The sequence below is a fragment of the Carcharhinus amblyrhynchos genome, chromosome 9, assembly GCF_965287045.1.
Source record: "Carcharhinus amblyrhynchos chromosome 9, sCarAmb.v2.hapA, whole genome shotgun sequence".
In the NCBI taxonomy this organism is placed as follows: domain Eukaryota; kingdom Metazoa; phylum Chordata; class Chondrichthyes; order Carcharhiniformes; family Carcharhinidae; genus Carcharhinus; species Carcharhinus amblyrhynchos.
Window position 1 is genome coordinate 31760393 of NC_137332.1, and position 19606 is coordinate 31779998.

A 19606-nucleotide genomic window follows, 5' to 3' on the forward strand; every position below is an offset into this window, starting at 1 on the left:
CTTAACTGGATGCTAATAACCACTCTGTTTCAGACAAAACAAGGAGAACACAAGTTGACCAGCTTTCCTCCTCAGTTTGTTCTCAGTTGAGCTTCAAACAAAAAGTTCAAAACATCAAGCTCATCTTTGCTAGGTAATGTCCAGTAAATCACCAGGGCTTTAGCCTTCAAAACACTTTTTACCCGGTAATTAAATTAATTGATGATCAAATAAGCAATAGCTCTCCTCCTCAAGTGCTATGTTGGTCAGGTAATTTTTTGGAAATGCTTGCTCACAGTCCAAGGTGAACTTACGAACTTTAAAAAAAATCTAAGCAGTTCACAAGTGTCTAAGTAATGCAATGATGCACCAAATTTTAAAAGAAAATACAGTTCTTAAAAAGACAAGTAACATTTGTATCCCACACATGCCAGACATTGGCAAGAGAGAATCTAATCATCACCCTTGACATTGAATGGCATTACAATAACTAAATCCTGCACAATCAACATACTAGGGTTATCATTGACCAGAAGCAGAACTAAACCAATCATATAAATACTGTGGCTACAAGAGCAGGTGAGAAGCTTGGAATTCTGCATAGAGTAGCTCACCTCCTAACCCCTGAAGACCTGTCCACAGTTTACAAGACACAAGTCAGGAGTGCAATGGAATATTGTCCACTTGCCTCACTGAATACAGTCCTAACAACACTCGAGGAGTTTGACACCATCTAGGACAAAGCCACTTATTTGGCACCTCATCGACCATCTTCAACATTCACTCGCACCACCACCGAGACACAGTGGCAGCATTGTGTACATTGACAAAATGCACTGCAACAACTCACCAAGGCTTCTTTGACAGCACCTTCCAAACCCACAGTCTGCACCACCTAGAAGGACAAGGGCAGCAGATGCAAAGAAACACCACCTATAAATAAAAAAAATCACTCAAAGGGTGATGAGAATCTGTAATACTGTCTGGAAAAGTAGGCCAGAGGCCGGAAAGCTTACACCTTTAAAAAGATGTTTGGATGAGCACTTGAAATATCGTAATGTTTAAGGATATGGGACAAGTGCTGCAAAATGGTATTTGCGTGACTTTTGTGGTAGTTATTGTCAGTGTTGACTCAATGGTACCTAAGTCTTTAATGTGCTCTATGCCCCTATGACCACCACCTGCGAGATCTCCAAGACGCTCTGTCCTGATGTGAATAAAATGTGAAATCTTGCTAGATGTACTGCAGCAACTCACAATTTCACATTGCTGTTTCTTCATTAGTGCTGGTCAAAATCCTGGAACTCTCTTCCCAACAGCAGTGAGGGTGTATGTACGTGGACTGCAGTGATTCCAGAAGGCCACACGCCACCATCTTCTCAAAGGCAATTAGGGATGGCAATAAATACTGGCCTCGCCAGCGACGTCCATAAGCCATGAACAAATGAAAGAATGATTATTAACTTGTAGCAGTTTTCTCAAATTATACAAAATACATTTCTATTCCTTCCCACTAAACTTAGGCACTTGACAAATATTCAAATCATAAACAGGAGTTCAATCTGATTTACTTGTGCATGTAATCAAATCAAGTTTAAATTTGCAGGCTTCTCTCTCTCTCTTTGTTTCCCCTTGGAATTCCAATTCAAGTTTTCACATTTCTGTTTTTCAAGTTCAAGCTTTTGTATTACCATTTACTTTTCAAATTTAAATTGCTTCATCTACAACTGAATCCTAGCTAACTTCATCTGTGGTTTATCTAGATTTGCCTTTTTCCCCCTCAGAATTCAGAGGTTGAGTTAATACTTAAATTATTTCTGCTTTCTCAGTACTTATAACTCTTAACTCTAACCTTTCTGCCACAGCTTTTAAGTTAACATCTGTTAACTGTGCATGGTACTCACAGACATGTCATGTCCTCTGTTTTGAAGAAAGCTTCAGAAATAGATGTAGCCATTTTAACTTTGCAATAAATTCAACAAAAGTCACTGCGAAATTGTATTAATTTAAACTCTGGCCAAACCCAATGTACTTGTCCCAATCTGTAAATTTGAAATCCTGGACAATTCCCCCAATTTGTTGTGATCTCTGCAGAGACTGATATATTTTAAAAGTAAATATAAACTTCTAGTTAATAGCTGAAAGGATGAAATGGCAAGATTTCACATTTTAAGACTTTTACTGTAACGAAATACTTAAAGCATTCTTGATTAAAACACTTGTTGTAATAACTTATATCCTTCTTTTTCATTTCAGCACAACCAAAAACACACTTCACAGGTACACTTACACTGTCCTTTAAATAGACATTCAATTTTCCCAGAACCAGGTCAAGATCATTCTTTTCCCCCAAGTATTTACTTCAGTTCATTTTCTTTCTCAGCCTGGGAAATTTTAATCTCGGAACTGTCTTTCACAGTGAGGTATTTTCCCCAGAAACTCTTCCCCTAAATAAGCTATTTGAATTTTATAGCTTCATTTTAACTCCTCTAGAATTTGGTGTTATCAATCTGAATTGTCCACCCAAAGCATCCTGCTGCTTACAGTTGCTTTCCTTATCTTGGATCCTGTCAGACTAAGCTCATCTGTGTGTTTCCCCTCTCAAAGCCCATCTTATGGCAATGAGAATTACATGGGCTTTGTATCCATGTGTAAAAGCTGATTAACTCTCTTTGAAACCCAAAACCTATTGAAAGTAAATGGACAGTTTAAAGCACAGAACAATAATGGAAAATGCTGGAGAAACTCAGCTGGTCTGACAGCATCTGTGGAGAAAGAATAGAGCCAACATTTTGAGTCAGGATGACCCTTTGTTAGTATTTTGCCTTTATGTTGGAGTTTAAAGCACAACTGTTTACAGCCCCGGCCATTCTCAACATGTTCCTGGGGCCTTGGAGACTTGCTGTCTACCCACAGGTAGACTGGTTGCTACCATTACCTCTTGCAGATTTCCTGATCCAGAACAACGCAGCAAGTGAAGATGCAATTGTAAATTCATGCCTGTGCGAAACTGATTTCTTGGCCTGCTGCCATATTCTGTCCTCCCCGCCCCATCTCCTATCGAACCCGCTGGCAGGGGCATGGGAGAGTTTTGCCCTAACCTTCACCTTTAGGCAGGAAAGCAATGATTTAAAAACTGTATAACAACTCCACCTGGAGTTGCTTGGTCTAATTCTTCACTGAAACATACTGAAAATACTTGCTGTTCTTGGCATCATTTACTAATTTTGGCAGTTACCTTTCACTGATCAAAATGATGGAAGATTTTGTTCAGGAAATGAACCTTTCCCCTTTTTGTTTTCTATTTGATTTACCTTAGTTAGATAGTATACAAATAAAGTCCAAAACGCCTTCTAGACTATAGTGCTACAACTTTACATTTCTCAAATTTTACTTTTTGCATTGTGCATTACTGCCAGTGTCGTTATTGACCATGATTCTGAAAACTGTATTGCTGTTAATTTGATTCAACAAAGTGGAGATTAATGCTACTAATATTAGATTGACGCTTTGTGTATCACAGTGCTTTCTCACTTTGCTAGTGTATTAGCAGTACATTAGAAAGAAATATGATGCTTCTGCACCAGCCTCCCAGCCTGGAATAAGAAAGGAAGAAGAGTGAGAAGAGTCACCTGTTTAAAATAAAAATCAGTTCATGCAAATTTCTGTGATGCCACCCCATATATAAAGAACAAGATTTCTAAATGTCCATAACAATTTACAATTGAATAGGTGAATTTTTGTTTTGAGTGTTTGCTATGTGCTCACTTGCTGGTTTCAAATTACGATGTTATACAAATCTTTCTGCTATTTAATGTTTCCCTAATACTCTGAATTTCTATTGATTTGTTACAGAAATCCAATGGTGCAGTTTATCCACTGGATCAGAAGGGCCAGTTTTACTAGTAGTTTGCACAGAAGTTCTGGATTAGGTCAACGTTTGGTATTTTTGTTCCATTCTGAGAGAGGAAGTGCAGAATTGGTTTCACACAGACGATTTTCAGATATTCAATCACTGCCTCTGCCGGTTGATAATATCATGGCTTCAGGGCAGCAGCCATCATCTAGATCATCTTTCCCTCCACAGACTTATCACAACTTTTTGGTTTTGGACTTTGAAGCAACGTGCGATAAACAGTTGATACAGCCTCAGGTATTCTTGTACAATAGATCTTCTGCTCGTACTTTTCTCCTAGAAGTTTCTTACCAATTCTAAACAATGTTTTTATGAGCTAACTTGTATCAAGATGTCATGTTGGTCTATGATTCTGAACACAGGAATTCATTTAGATTTAACAGTCCAATTTGTAGGAATACAGCTGCTACATTCTTGGAGTCAAAGTGAAGAAAAAGTTGATGAAGCAATAATGATCTGCTTCTGGATGTTTTTTGCATTCCTCATAAATATTTCATTTAAATATTTAATTGCAATAGTGACATCTAGTGACAGATAATCAACACTGCAATTATTTTTATTAATTTGAGTTTTCCAACTTTGGGTCATTTTTGTTGTGTCTCATGGGATATTATTTGATCATCGTACACCTAAACATAAGGTAACGTCTAGTTCTGATAAAGAATATCTTGTCTTACCTGACTATGGAGAGCCATAAAATCTGATGTAATTGAGAGTTGCAGTGACACCACATGAGATTGACAACTCGCTTACTGAAATATTGTTTACAGATTCATTTTGAAATAACTCTCTTTAAAGCACAGGCCATGACCTTTGTTTCCTTGTTTTGGACAAAGTGAAATAATTTTCATGCTCCACATTATCTAAACTCTTTTAAAATCCTAAAACAAAGCAATCATTTCACCTTTTAGCTTTTGAGTAAGGACATACCCAATTTACATAATCACATCAATGTTCCTAGTGCCTGGGTGCTAAACTCAATAGTTGTGCCCATACTACTACTCTGCTGAGATCAGCTAACTTGACACAGATTGGAAATTATTAATTGGGAATTGGGAAGCCATTAATGTGGAGGAAGTATAAAAGAAGTCTACTTGAGAAATCTAGAAATTTTTACCAAACTGGATTTATGAATGTTGCTCATTAAACTGGCATGGATTTAGTTTCTATTTTGCTGCATAAAAGAACATAATGGAATACCATATGTAGTTTGCATCATTATATTTTTGCATCATTCAAAATATCACAAGAGGCAGTCAGTTGGCATGCCAGTCTTCTAGTTTATAACCTTACAATTATCACGGTGGCAGTTGCAACGGCCTGCTGCTCAATAACCATTTGAATGCAGTAACCCCTGCAAAACTGATTTAATGGTGGTTTCCGCAGTAGATGAACTATAACTTCAGCATCTTTTATTCAAAGCAGGAATAAAAAGGGATAGAGGCATTTTGCTGAAGATACTGATAAATTATTTGATAAAACCTTATCTTCTAGCTTGCTATGTCCATTTTAATAAGAGTTACTTTGCCATCAAGGCTTCTTTCTGTTCTTTTCTAAGTTAAAAAGAACTCCATTCTCAAAAACGCTGTTGGGGAGTTTATGAAATTATCAGTTCCTTTTGTCTTCCCAAGACTCCCGTGGGTGAAGTGAGAGTGGGAAATTTAGCCTCAGACCTGTGCTTATGCCTCCGTGGAAACCAGAAGGAATTGTGTGACAATAGCCAGAAGACAACTCCAGCTTTAATTTTGTCCCTTACTGCATAAGCAAGTGCCTAGTTTCCAATTTATATATTCCTACAGCAGTGCAACTAAACTTAGGAACTTCATGGGAGAAAGAGAAATCAATTCTGCATCCTATTGCTTTGTGACACTATGTACTTGAATGTGTGCCACCATTGAGCTAACTCACCATGTTAGCTAAACCTTTCTTGTTAAAACCCCTCAGCCTTTCCTAAGTTTTTCAATTAATTGAACCAGATATTTTTGATTGTTGTTGGTTTCACTTATGTTTTGAGCAGCACCTAAAATATCGACCTTTAGTAGCTTACAAATTACACGTACAGCAGTTTCCAGACCAGTTCAAAGCTGAATAGCACTAATAATGTAATAGTGAATCTGCATTGTAATTTCTAAAATTTTTAACTCCGTTTTAGATTTGATCACAGTTTTACTGTATAAAGAACACATAAATGTATTACATATATAAAATCATATTTATTTAATACTGATGCAAAGAATTTGACTGTCACCTCAAGATTGAATGAAACAGTGACCAAAAGCAATTTTGTGCTCTTCTGTTATACTAAGGGTTGAGAAAAATCACTTACTTAAAAAAAATCACTTAATTACAATTTCTATTAATTTTGTATTAAAATTTACTGATTATTGAATCAATTTTTAAAAATCAAAGTAAATGTTGTAATGCAGTCAGTAATGATATGAGCACTCTAATGATATACAGATGTTTCTTATCCAAACAAAAGTATCACATATCATTCTATATTGTGAAATCCCCATTTAAATTTAACCCTGCACCTGTTATGAAAATCTAAGACACTTCATTCTGTTCTATATTGCTCTTAACTGAGATGTAAAGGGAAAGAATACAGTATAGCATTATTTCTAAGGTGAGGACTTCTCTTCTAATTGCCTTGAATCCCTTTAGACATCACAGTCCTGGACATCAGGCATCAAGATTCATCTGTCAAAGTGTAAATCAGCAATTAAAACACAAACACCAAAATGTCAAAGATGACCTAAAGCACAACAGGGCTGACAAACAAGTCTGGACAAATCAGTGGATAATTTATAAGCATTGCACTAAAATCTAATTATTTGGCAATTCTTATTTGCAGTTAGCTTGCACTGTGCAATAAATTTATCATGCCATAAATTATTTAGAAAAGGCTATCGTGTAAATCAAAACAGAAGTAAATATTGAAAAACAAGATCCTGCACACCCATTTTACTTGTATTGTAATTTGTCATCGGAGGGTGGTGAGAAGTATTTTGTGTTGTTTCTTAAAATGGATTTCAGTGGAAAGTTTATATGTTCATCCCATCAGATTCAAAATCTAGTCAGATCATCTGGGAGAATTTAGTATTGGGGATCAGATCATTGCAAGTAATCATTGATTATTCTGGATGACTTATAAGGTATATTGTATTTGCCAGTCCAGTTACTCTGGACGCTATATCAAGCCTGATTACAAAAATGCACAAATGAAAGTCAAAATATTAACACTCTGCAAAAGGAAATGTAGAAATTGCTGCATTTTGCACAAAATACTGCCTGCCTAGTTTGTGCTTCCATGCTGAGATATTTCAGGACTGAGACATTATTAATAAACAACTTGAATTTTATTGTTAAGCAATTTATCTCAACTTTTCCATGTGCTGCAGCCTTGTGGCATCGTTTCATAATTTTTCTAATGTATACAACCACAAACTACAGAAAAGCTTGGTAACTGTTTTAAGTTCCAGCATAAATCTCTGTTATCTGCTTATGAAAGAAATTATTGTATTGCCCTCATTAAATTACTTCAGCAGCAATGGAAGATAAATCATGGTTAAAATACTCACTGGTCAGAATTTGTACAAATCTAATCTTTGTTACATTGGTATTTCAAAATTAAAGAATTCTAAACTTCCCCACGCTGTATTTAAGATAATGAGGAGATTACCAAGTGGTCCATTATGGACTTACAAGTACATGAAATTGACAGGATGGAAAGACTACCTGCCTCACATTATGACGACTAAAGTGTCAAGACTAGACACTCCTATGCTCACTTCCCCCACCCACCCCCATTGTCTATCTTGGTGAATGGTCTAATCCTGAATCCTGGAGAAAATGACTACAGTAAAACTGTTGAGCAGTTTCATAGTCTGGTTTACAAGTCTCTTGAAATGACACACTATAAGACCTTAAGACATAGGAGCAGAACTAGACCACTCAGCCCATCGAGTCTGCTCCGCCATTCAATCATGGCTGATATTTTTCTCATCCCCATTCTCCTGCCTTTTCCCCATAACCCCTGATTCCCTTATTAATCAAGAACCTATCTATCTCTATCTTAAAGACACCCAATGACCTGGTCTCCACAGCTTTCTGTGGCAAAGAGTTCCACAGATTCACCACTCTCTGGCTGAAGAAATTCCTCCTCATCTCTGTTTTAAAGAATCGTCCCTTTAGCCTGAGGTTGTGCCCTCTGGTTCTAGTTGTTCCTACCAGTGGAAGCATCCTCTCCACCTTCACTCTATTCATGCCTTGCAGTATCCTGTAAGTTTCAATAAGATCCCCCTTCATCCTTCTAAACTTCAACGAGGACAGGCACAGAGTCCTCAACCGTTCCTCGTATGACAAGCTCTTCATTCCAGGTTTCATTCTTGTGAACCTCCTCTGGACCCTTTCCAAGGCCAGCACATCCTTCCTTAGATATGGGGCCCAAAACTGCTCACAATACTCCAGATGGGGTTTGACCAGAGCCTTGTATAGCCTCAGAAGTACATCCCTGCTCTTGTATTCTAGCCCTCTCAACATGAATGCTAACTTTGCATTTGCTTCCCTAACTGCCAACTGAACCTGCATGTTAACATTGAGAGAATCTTGAGCAATGACTCCCAAGTCCCATTTAGAAAACTGTAAATGTTAAGATGTCATTACATATATTGCTGAGCTGCTATTGACTTAACATGCACAGTGGTGGCGGGGTCCAATGTATTATAAATTAAATGGCCACAAGTTATTCAAGCTGGGTGAAGTTGATTCAGAATCCAATATAAAGAGTTCCTGATCATTGATTTCGTTCTAAGTATAATGGGTCATTAGATACAGACTGTAGCTCCACCCAATCTTTTTTCACTAAGTAGTGTGTCTTAATTCTAACCACGGAAGTTCACCCATTCTGTACCACTATTATACTAGTGGGACTGCCAAATTAGTGGGTAGTTTTATGCTATGACCATGTGTCCATTGGGTGTTGCTCTTAAATTCAGAAAGTATACTTTGCCACATTTAAATTTGAACCCAATTCTGGAGTTCAAAGGACAATCTGAAATCCCATTGCACCATGCCAGCCCCAACAGCTGTAACTAAGTAAATTGTATGTAAATTTGTAATGGTGGTATCTCAATCAATAGTTTTCTTGTGTGTAAAGGATGTATAATGCTGACATTGGTGCCAAACCAATCAAGTTAAAACAGTGATTTAAGAAGAAATTGAAATTTGCCTTATTTTTAAGTAACATTGACTCTACCGTAGCATCAAAAATATTTTTTTATTTTTAGATTATTTAAACCCCTCAACTAGATTTCACCTCAATCACCGTGCCCCATTATTATCTGCATAGCTTCAGATCTTTGTTTGCAGATAAAACATCTTTACTGAAACTGTATTATTGAGAATTACCCCTACATACTACTTCTGCACTTCAGAAATGAGTTAAAAGTATGGACTTTTTTGTCCTTAGGGAACAAAATAGTACTTTTGTGAATCAGTCAAAAATAGTTCTTAAAATTACATTTGCATCAGTTTATTCTACTCTGAAAGTTCTCTCCCTTTGTGTGTACAACCAGTTTCCAGATGAATTTAATGGAAGAGCTGCATATTATTCTTTGGGGTTTTGTTCCCTACTCATCATGAACTTACCAGCAGCACATTTGTTCCTGGAATTGCTCTAGAATTTTTGTGCTGTCTACCACTGTCTAGTGGTTGGGAGTAAGTAAGTGGCTGAACTCTTAGCCAGGACAGTAATAGCCACATTACAGTTGACCTTCACAGCATTAGGGAGGGAAAAATCAAAGGTAAGTGGAAACGATGCATTGTATCAACATGATAGTGGGAGTGGGAGGAAGAAATAATGAGAAGCTGAAGAGATAATGGAAGGTGAAGGGATAACGGCCACAATGAGAGTGAGAGGTATAGGGGAAAAATAGGGATTTGGAAAATGATGGGAAGAGAATGACCCAATTTTTCAGATGATGACCCAGTGTCTCCACCTGAAAGGAAACAGAAAGTAGCCCAAAAGGTTAGCATTCTTACTGACTCCACAGTATAAGTGTAAGTGACTGCTGGCCACTGCTCACTACATACTGCTCCATCAATGTCTTACAACTTCGACCTAGTCATTGTTTCCTCTTACCCCCCTGCCTGCCTTTCTCCCTGTTTCTGCATCCCATATCTTCCAATTACTGCTTTGTCCCTCCCTGGTTGACCCCTTTTCCACAACTTAATGTCATTGCAGTGACCAGAAATTCAAAGGCCGCAGCATGTGTCTACAGTTTTTGGCATGATCGATATGAGAACCGAGGCCCAATTGACTTTGGGACTACCCATTCTAATGCAATAATCATTCCCTGCACCCAATTTGTACTGGCCTGCCTATTTTCTGTTTCTTATCTCTCAACCAATTACCAATCTATGTTACAAGATTATTTCGAATTAATTACTTTTCATTTTTGCAAATAAATTCCTTTGCAAAAATTTATCAAATGCCATTCTGGAAATTCATATCTTCAATGTCCATTAATACTCTCTTACGTATCATATTAGCAATCTCCTTAAAAATTTCAACTGGGTTATTCAAACATTGCATAGCTTTCACAAATGCATTCTGACTCTCTTTGATCAGCTGACATTTGCTCCAGTGCTCAATCACTATTCTTAATGATAGATTCTACACAACTGCTGTTCAACTGACAGGTAAGTAGTTTCCTGGCGTCTCCCTTCCTTACTTCTTAAACAATGGATTGATATTTGCAATATTTCAGTCCAAAATTACACTTTCAGAATCTGGAGAGTTTTGGAAAATTATGATTGTCATACCTATAGTTTCCAAACCAATTTATTTCAATAACTTAGGGTGGAATCTATCAGATCCTCGAGGTTTGTCTGTCCTCTGTCCATTATTACCTGCATTACCATTTTTTAACTTGCATCCACCAATTTATTTTTTACATCCCTAAAATTTCTAATTGGAAGTTAATCTTATGACAAGCATGGCTTCATAACATTTTTAAGTGTCAAATTGTAATAATTCTTGTTCACCAGCTAAGGGAAAAACAACAGGTGGAATTCTCTGTGCATTCATGCCAGCAGGATTCTCTGATCCCGCTGGCAGCACACCCCCACCTCTGGATTTCCCACCAGTGTGGGGTGACGTCAGTAAGAATTCCCACCTCCTGCTGGCGGGAAACATGTGGCTGGGAGGCTGGAGAATCTCACCCAACATGTTTATTTACAGATTAAGACTGTAGCCAGCTCCTGAAAAGGTTCTGGAAAAGCTGGCCCTGTTTACCACGTGATTCCTCACTTTGCTCCCCTCTGGGTTCCTCAATCATGTGACCCTTACTGTGCAAATTGTTCCTTAAAGGTACAATCACAACATTTCTCCCACTCTAATTCCATTTATACAAATGTCAATACTCAATTTACACATTGTCAGGTAATGAAACATTTAGTACGTGAATCCAGTCCATTATAAATTAAGTCTTTAGGGTGGTTTCTGATTCCTAGTGGCCCGGCGTAACACCTTTAACTGGGATGCTTCCACTGGAGCGCTCTCAGCTGAAACACCAATTGCAGATGTCTCTTCAGACACAGGCATTTCAGTTCCACCTGCTTCCATGGGGACGTCAGTTTCACTTGTAACAGGATGGCCTGGTACCTCGCTGTTTTGCTAGTCGACAACATTCCCAGATGGCGATATAGGTCCTGATGGCAGTACTGGTTGCTGGGGAAACTCTTGCTGCCTCAAATGGAGATTGTTCCTTCAGCGTACACTTGATAAGACATGTGGTCCTGTTTTGGATACAGCGACTCCAGGGACCCAACTTACTCCACTTCCAGAAATTCAACACCTACATAGCTTCAGCCACTGAAAAGACCGTGTTGACTTATGTCAATCATAGTTTGTTTACTGACTGCTTTGGCTGGCTTTTTACCTTCCCAGAAAATTTGGAAACATGAGGCTCAGTCAGTTCTGAGACAATGATTCATTAACAACTCTGGTGGCAGGATTCCTGTTGTTGTATGCAAACTGGTCCTATAGCCCAGAATTAATTGTGAGATTCTAGTCTCCAAGGTACCTCCTGACAGCTTTTAAAGGTCAGACTTTGGACAGCTCATTCAGCAAATCTTTTGAGTGCTGGGTGGTAAGACTCAGTCCTAATGTGTTTGATACCATTGAGGATGGTGAAGTGAAACACAGCACTCGTGAAGGCTGTTCCATTATCAGACACCATCAGCGGGATTTTATGGCCTCGCGCATCCTGAAACTATAACATCCCGTCTGAGATCAACGGACCTTTCCATGGTCGGCCCTCACCTGCTCCGACTCCTGTGGCGGCTGGGCAATAAAATTCCGGCCTATGACTTCAGGTATTCTGTGGGTGTAAAAACATTGGTGTAATTTCTCAACTGTAGCATGCAATATCAGAGACCGCACCTCAAACACTTCTATCCACTTAGAATGTGCATCAACAGGGAACAAAAACATTATGCCCATGCATGGACCAACATAATCAATGTGGATTCATACCACAACTGACCAGGTCACTCCCGTGGGTGCAGTGGGCTGCAGCAGGCAACCTTGGGTGTGATTGGCACTGTTTATAGTGCTTGAATAGGCTCTCAATGTTGCATCAGTGCCAGGCTACCAGACATAGCTCCTGGCAAGCATCTTCATCTTAGATACTCCTGGATGGGCACTGTGTAATTCGGCTAGGAGCAATCTCTTCCTAGTACAGGGGCGACTATGGCTCCCCAGGGCAATGATGCCATCTTTGCAATTCAAGTCATCTTGTTGTATAAAATATTGCTAATCTTTTCAGAAACTGGCTTATTAGCCAAACCCAATAGTATCCTATTCCTCACTTTGGACAGCAGTGGATACCAACTGATCCACTACTTGATCTGTTTCACTGAGACTGACAATGTGTCCAAGAGATTCAACGTCATGACAATTTCCAGCAGTACTGAGGAGGTGCAACAGTCTCTTGCAAAGGTAGTCAACAAGTGTAGTTGCATTTGCTGTGTGTTCCAGGCGGTTCTTGAAGGTATAGTCGTAAGCAGAAAAGATTAACACCCAATGTTGAATTCTTGCCAATGCATTTGGCAGAATAACCTTGTTTTCCTTAAAAAGACCCAAAAGCATTTTGTGAACAGAAACAACAATAAAATGCTATCCTACAAATTTTTGTTGACATCAAAACTATTGATAATCCTTCTTTCCTGATCTGTGAGTAGCCCTTTTCAGCTTCTGAGAGGGTTTTCAAAATGTACCCTCGTGGCCCTTCAGATCCATCATCCATCTTATGGGACAACACTGTGCCAATGCCATTTGGAGAGGCATCACAGGTTAACACCAATATCTTGGGTCAGAATGCATTGACGAGTTTGAAGAATGCAGCAATTATTTTACTCTGTTAACAGCTTCTTTCTGGGATGTTTTCCAAAACCAACAGTGGTGCATTAGCAGTGTATACAAGGGGACTGATAACTTTGGCAAGATTGATTTAAAAAAAGACACCCATAGTAAATCACTATACCTGAGAATGATTTGAGATCAGATGTGTTTTTGGGGGTGGGTGCCACATTTATGGCCTTGACCCTTTCTTCCACGGGGTGTAATCCTTGTGCACCTACACAGTACCCAGATAGGCTACCTTGGTGGCTTGAAAAGTACATTTCCCTTTCTTGAGGCAAACGGCAGCCTCTTGAAATCTCTTTTGCACCTCCTCCAAGTTAGTTAAGTGCTCGACTTCTGTTGATCCAGTTATAAGAACATTATCAAGATATACTGTAATTTGTGGCAGCCCTTGAAACAGACTTTCCATTGTCCCCTGGAAAATAACACATGCTAACAAAGGGCAGGAACGTATACTGGAACAAACCTTTGTGTATGTTTATCAAGACAGCCTCAGGAAATGAACAAACAGGGAATGGACATCTAAATCATTGGTACTAGCTTCTTCCACATTATGACAGAATTTTACCATGCTGCCCATCAAAGAAATCAGAGCAGGCGAGGAGGCGGACCATCAAATGTTCTGTTGACCTAGGGCAGGGTTTTACGATTTCAGGAAGAATAAGGCCATAAAATCCACTATATATACTTGTCGTGCTCTACTTAATCAGCTACTGGTAGATCTGACTTGCTTTTGCACAATACCTTACATGGCTTTTCCTGTGACAAAAACGAAACGTTCAGCCTCTTTACGCCTGCAAGTGGTTACCCCCACACGTGTAACATGCTGCTTCAATCTTTGCCAATTGATTTTCTCTTCTAAATCATCTTGTTTTTTCTGTGGCTGAATTCATTTCCTGCTTCGCTACTAAATCTTCATTTTTGGCACCACTGCTCACTGCGGATTCCTGCCCCTTCTGGTGAATGACACTATTTTGCACATTTCATAACTTTTATGCGCCTTTTTAGTGCTCTTCATTGCCAGTGCTATCTCTACTACTCACTTAAAATTTATATCAGCCTCTATTAGTAAGTTCCATTGAATAGCCTCATTACTGCAGACTAATCTGTCCCACAGCGTATTAGCTAAAGTGGCTCCAAAGCCGCAGCGCTATGATATTTGCTGATGATATAAGTTGCAATAGTTTCCCCTTGGGCTCTTCCTCTTGAGTTAAACTTAAATCTCTGCAATACAGTTAATGGTTTTGGATGGAAATTTGAATTTATCAATTCAGTGAATTACTTGGAGTTGGGGCTCTTGAGGTTGTGAGACTGCAAATCAAATTGTAAGCCTGACTTCCACACACAGTCTGGAAGATTGCCTTTTTCTTCACCTCCTCCTCTGTTTCATTGGTCTGAAAGTAATAGTTCGAAGGCTCTATGATTTGCATCCATTCCTCTCCAGAGGCATCAAAAGGATCTATTCATCCAAAGAGTGGCATTTTTGTAATTCCACTTCTTTGTCTCAAATTCACTCCAACAGAAATTGTATACTCTCAGTTCAAGATTCGCTTTTTTCTTCATCGCTGAAGTAATATTTCTTGTTCACCAGTTAAGGAGAAAGCAGTAACATTTATTTATAGGCAAAATCCAAACAAAAGCTTGCAAACGATGGCTACAGCCAGCTCCCAAAAAGGTTCTGGAGCAGCAAACCCTGCTTACTCAGCTGACCCCGACCTTCTCCCGACCTGCTCCCCGGATTCCCTGATTCTCTGCTCCTTTGATTTCCTGGGGCATGTCACCCATACTCTGCCTCTTTAAGGATCAATCTGCAATCACCAAGCATGTGCAAAGACTTGATATGTTAACTCTGTTTCTTTCTCCAGAGGTTCTGCAAGATCTATTGAGTATTTCCAACATTGTCTTTTTTTAACATTCTTTTTCTTTTTTTAAGGTTCCCTTCTATTGCTGGTTACCCAACAACTTGTGGAGAAGTCTCAACATTACCTCTTCAGGGCATTTAGTGTTGGACGTTAAATCTAGCCTCACCAGAATCCCCCACCTGAGAACAAATATTTATTAAGGGCAGCACTTTGTAATATGGAATACTTGAAAATGTTATGAATCCATGCTTGTCATAAAATTTCTGATTTGCCATATAACTGTTTAAAATAAAAATCTAAATCTAATTAGGCATTAGCATTTTAAAAAAGGGATTAGTTGTTTAAAATGCTTGTAATAATCATGTATTTATCAATTTAAGATCTTGAAACATGAATCTAACAACTTTTCAGTTTTATGCAGATATCCCAGAGAGAAGAAATTAACTTTTGTGTTTGCCATATTTCTCATTTCTTCCACCCCTGCACCACATCCCTAGGAAATAATAGAATTCCCAATTCTAAAACTACATGGCAGGACACTGGAAATTGAATCTGAGTTTCATACATACGTTCAACCAGTTGTGCATTCAGAGCTTACGCCTTTTTGTACAGAGGTAAGGATTTAATAAAATAACCAGTATCCTTGTACTTTTCATACAATCTACCTGTGTTAGTGTAAAAATGTCATCTGGAAATATTTTCTATTAACATTCTTTCAATATATTGTATTTGTCTGACCAACACTCAATACCATATTTAATAGATGTTGACTTTGTACAATTTACTTTGAGGTGGAGGAGGAGAACACTGTTTCACATTTTGCTTTAAGTGAAAGGTTCAAAATGCAAAGTTATTACTGAGGAACTGCTTGGGAGTACCACATATGTTCGGGCTGTTTGCTGAGATAATGTAAATGATCTTAGATGTTGGTTTAGTGATCTCTGATGGTGATGTGTTAATTGCTACAGTGACCCTTGGTTTTGGAATAAAATAAGTTTAGTTCACCTTGTAGGGCTTTTGTTTTAACTGTTTGACCAGTTGATTTGTGTGAATCAATTGAACATCACCCCTCTGGAGGCTGTCGTTTAGTTGATAAATAATTATGTGGGAGAATTGATACAGTGACCTCCAAAGGGGTTAACTAGAGATGCAGTAAATTGCTGCATCCCGCAATCTTTATGATTTATCACTTCTTTTCCATTTGACATCCATTTGTAAACTGGAATACAAACCCTCCTCTGAACGCCAGAAACTGGTAGCTAGCTTTTAGAAGGTTACATGTAAACATTGAGATAATGTTTCCACTTCGGGCACAATCGGAATTGGTGAGGTTTCATGCTGGCAAATTCACTCTTCACCAGCATAAAAGATTGTGTAGCATAAATGGTTTTAACTATAATTCTCCAATTTGTAATATGGTACCAAAATCTGAGCATAAAAGCAGCAGAATCAAACAGAAACTATCTTCAGATGTTATTGCCTACATCTGTTTCTTTTGATAAGAATCACTTGTATATCTAGAATAGGACTTACGAGGAGAAAATTTCAGTATCACTCGATAATACTGCTAGAAGGTTGAATGAACCCGTGCCCAAACATTAGAATGTCGGCAGTACACAAATTTCATGTCGCCTCCTAATTTAAATAATGGTAGCATGCAGCTTAGCAGTACACACACTGCTGACTGGCTGCATACCACAGCAGTGGACCCATGTTTGTGTGAGGCTAGCATCGCTTAAAACTGGCCTATACAACTTAAAGCCAACCAGCACCTCTTAAAGTAAAGATGCATTTTGGTTGCAGCAGGTGCCAGAACTGTTTGTGGAAAAAGTCTCACAGCAGGAAGAAGATTGAAAATGGTGCATCAGGAATGATTCTGATGCAGCACTGAAAATCTTGGTGCAGAAAGTGGACAAGAGGAAAGAGGTCAGGGGTTCCCTCAAAATCAACATTGAAAATGCAGTGAGTGCAGATCTATTTTTATTAATGAACATAAGAACAAGGAGCAGGGGTAGGCTGTCTGGCCCCTTGAGGCTGCTCTCTCACTCAGTAAGGTCATGGCTGATCTTTTCGTGGATTCAGCTCCACCTACCCACCCGCTCACCATAACCCTTAATTCTTTCACTGTTCAAAAATGTATCTACCCTTGCCTTAAAAACATTCAATGAGGTAGCCTCAACTGCAGGGAATTCCACAGATTCACAACCCTTTGTGTGAAGAAGTTCCTCCTCAACTTAGTCCTAGATCTGCATCCCCTTATTTTGAGGCTATACCCACTAGTTCTAGTTTCACCTGCCAGTGGAAACAACTTCCCTGCTTCTATCTTATCTATTCCCTTCATAATCTTATATGTTTCTTTAAGATCTCCCCTCATTCTTCTGAATTCCAATGAGTTCCAATTTTATGCTGCAATCTACTCGGTCTCTCCTCATAAACCAACCTTCTCGACTCTGGAATCAACCTAGTGAATCTCCTCTGCACCCCTTGCAGTGCCAGTATATCCTTTCTCAAGTAGGAAATGGCCTCACCAGCACATTATACAGCTGCAACATAATCTCGCTATTTTTAAACTTAATCCCTCTAGCAACAAAAGACAAAATTCCATTTGCTTTCCTAATTATCTGTTGCACCTGCAAACCAATTCCTTGAGATTCCTGCACAAGGACACCCAGGTCCCTCTGCATGGCAGCATGCTGCAATTTTTTACCATTTAAATAATAGTCCATTTTGCTGTTATTCCTACCAAAATGGATGACCTCACGTTTACCAACATTGTACTTCATCTGCCAGACTCTCGCCCACTCACTTAGATTATCTATATCCCTTTGCAGACTTTCAGCGTCCTCTGCACGCTTTGCTGTGTTACCCATCTTAGTGTCATCTGCAAATTTTGACATACTACACTTGGTCCCCAACTCCAAACCATCTGTGTAAATTGTAAACAACTGCGTTCCCAACACTGATCCCTGAGGCACGCCACTAGTCACTGATCGCCAACCAGAAAAACATCCATTTACCCCCACTCTTTGCTTTCTGTTAGTTAACCAATCCTCTATCCATGCTAATACATTACCCGTAACACCATGCACCTTTATTTTATGTAGCAGTGTTTGGTGTGGCACCTTGTCAAATGCCTTCTGGAAATCCAGATACACAATGTTAACAATGGAGTCCCGAGATCCTGACTGCACTGCGAAAATAAATTTAATTATTTCACACAAATGATTAAGCTCAATGGTTAAAACTTCAAACCCCGTATCCTTATAAAGGAACCATTACAAGCCTCACACATCAGTTCATTCACCACTTAACCCTTCAATGATGTGCCAACATTAGTTCTCAAGCAGAACTAATACTTACCATTCATGGCCTCACCTTACCTCACATGCTCACACTCACATCTGTCAGCTTACACACAATGCCAGCTTTTCAAGCATGACAGCTATATCACCCAAACACATTATGCCATACCTCTTTGTAGAGCAAGCTGAGCCACAACTTAAGGTGACAGTACCTGCTGAATACTCTCACCCCATGGATGAGAGTGCAGGAGCAAGACAATGAAGGAATATTGTGATTTGATCTTATAGCTATCAGCTCAGATACTGGCACCACATGCCGTAGAGGGTAATGTATTAGCATGGATAGAGGATTGGTTAACTAACAGAAAGCAAAGAGTGGGAGTAAATGGATGTTTTTCTGGTTGGCAATCAGTGACTAGTGGCGTGCCTCAGGGATCAGTGTTGGGAACGCAATTGTTTACAATTTACACAGATGATTTGGAGTTGGGGACCAAGTGTAGTATGTCAAAATTTGCAGATGACACTAAGATGGGTAGCACAGCAAAGCATGCAGAGGACACTGAAAGTCTGCAAAAGGATATAGATAATCTAAGTGAGTGGGTGAGAGTCTGGCAGATGGAGTACAATGTTGGTAAACGTGAGGTCATCCATTTTGGTCTGCGCTGTATAGGTGATGAGCACTAGGCATGAGTGGCCTGTAACTTTGGGCAGAGGAAAAGAGTAGCACTTTTGTTAGCTCTGTGAAAGGTGAATTCTGCTATAGGGGATTTGGATGAGGATTTCAAAGAATTTCTGTACAGAAAAAGGCCGATTGGCTTTCGCATTGAAATGCTTGGTATAATGGCAGGCCTATCACAAAACCTGCTGTCACAGTAGAGAAGCATAGAGGAATTTGTCACCAACTTGACACAGAATTTTGAAAAGAGGTTGGTTCCCATGCTTTCCAGTGTGTAAGTGGTGAGCAGCTTCATGAGAGCACTTGCAGGCCTAACTACAATGGATCATCTGACGCCCAATGCCTCAGTTTCCATTGTATTACAAGCAGGAGCCACCCAGTATCTCCAGTGCTGGAGTGGATGCTAAAATTATGCAATCTCTGTTTGTACGTAAGTGCAGCTTG

The 19606-nt window shown here is 39.1% G+C and overlaps 1 protein-coding gene across 6 annotated transcripts in view; it reads left to right on the forward strand.

The window, feature by feature from the left end:
- Positions 1–19606, forward strand: part of LOC145347693 (ERI1 exoribonuclease 3-like) — a 360320-nt gene that overhangs the window by 22508 nt on the left and 318206 nt on the right. For 4 of the 6 annotated variants that reach the window (XM_080195394.1, XM_080195393.1, XM_080195395.1 and 1 more), the window contains 2 exons: positions 3835–4132; positions 15682–15798. In XM_080195394.1, coding sequence (XP_080051520.1) covers positions 3842–4132; positions 15682–15798 — 408 coding nt within the window. In that variant the 5' untranslated portion in view covers positions 3835–3841. Of the gene's footprint in view, positions 1–53; positions 134–3834; positions 4133–15681; positions 15799–19606 lie in introns of those variants that run through there. The other 2 variants (XM_080195397.1, XM_080195399.1) reach the window with 2 other exon arrangements.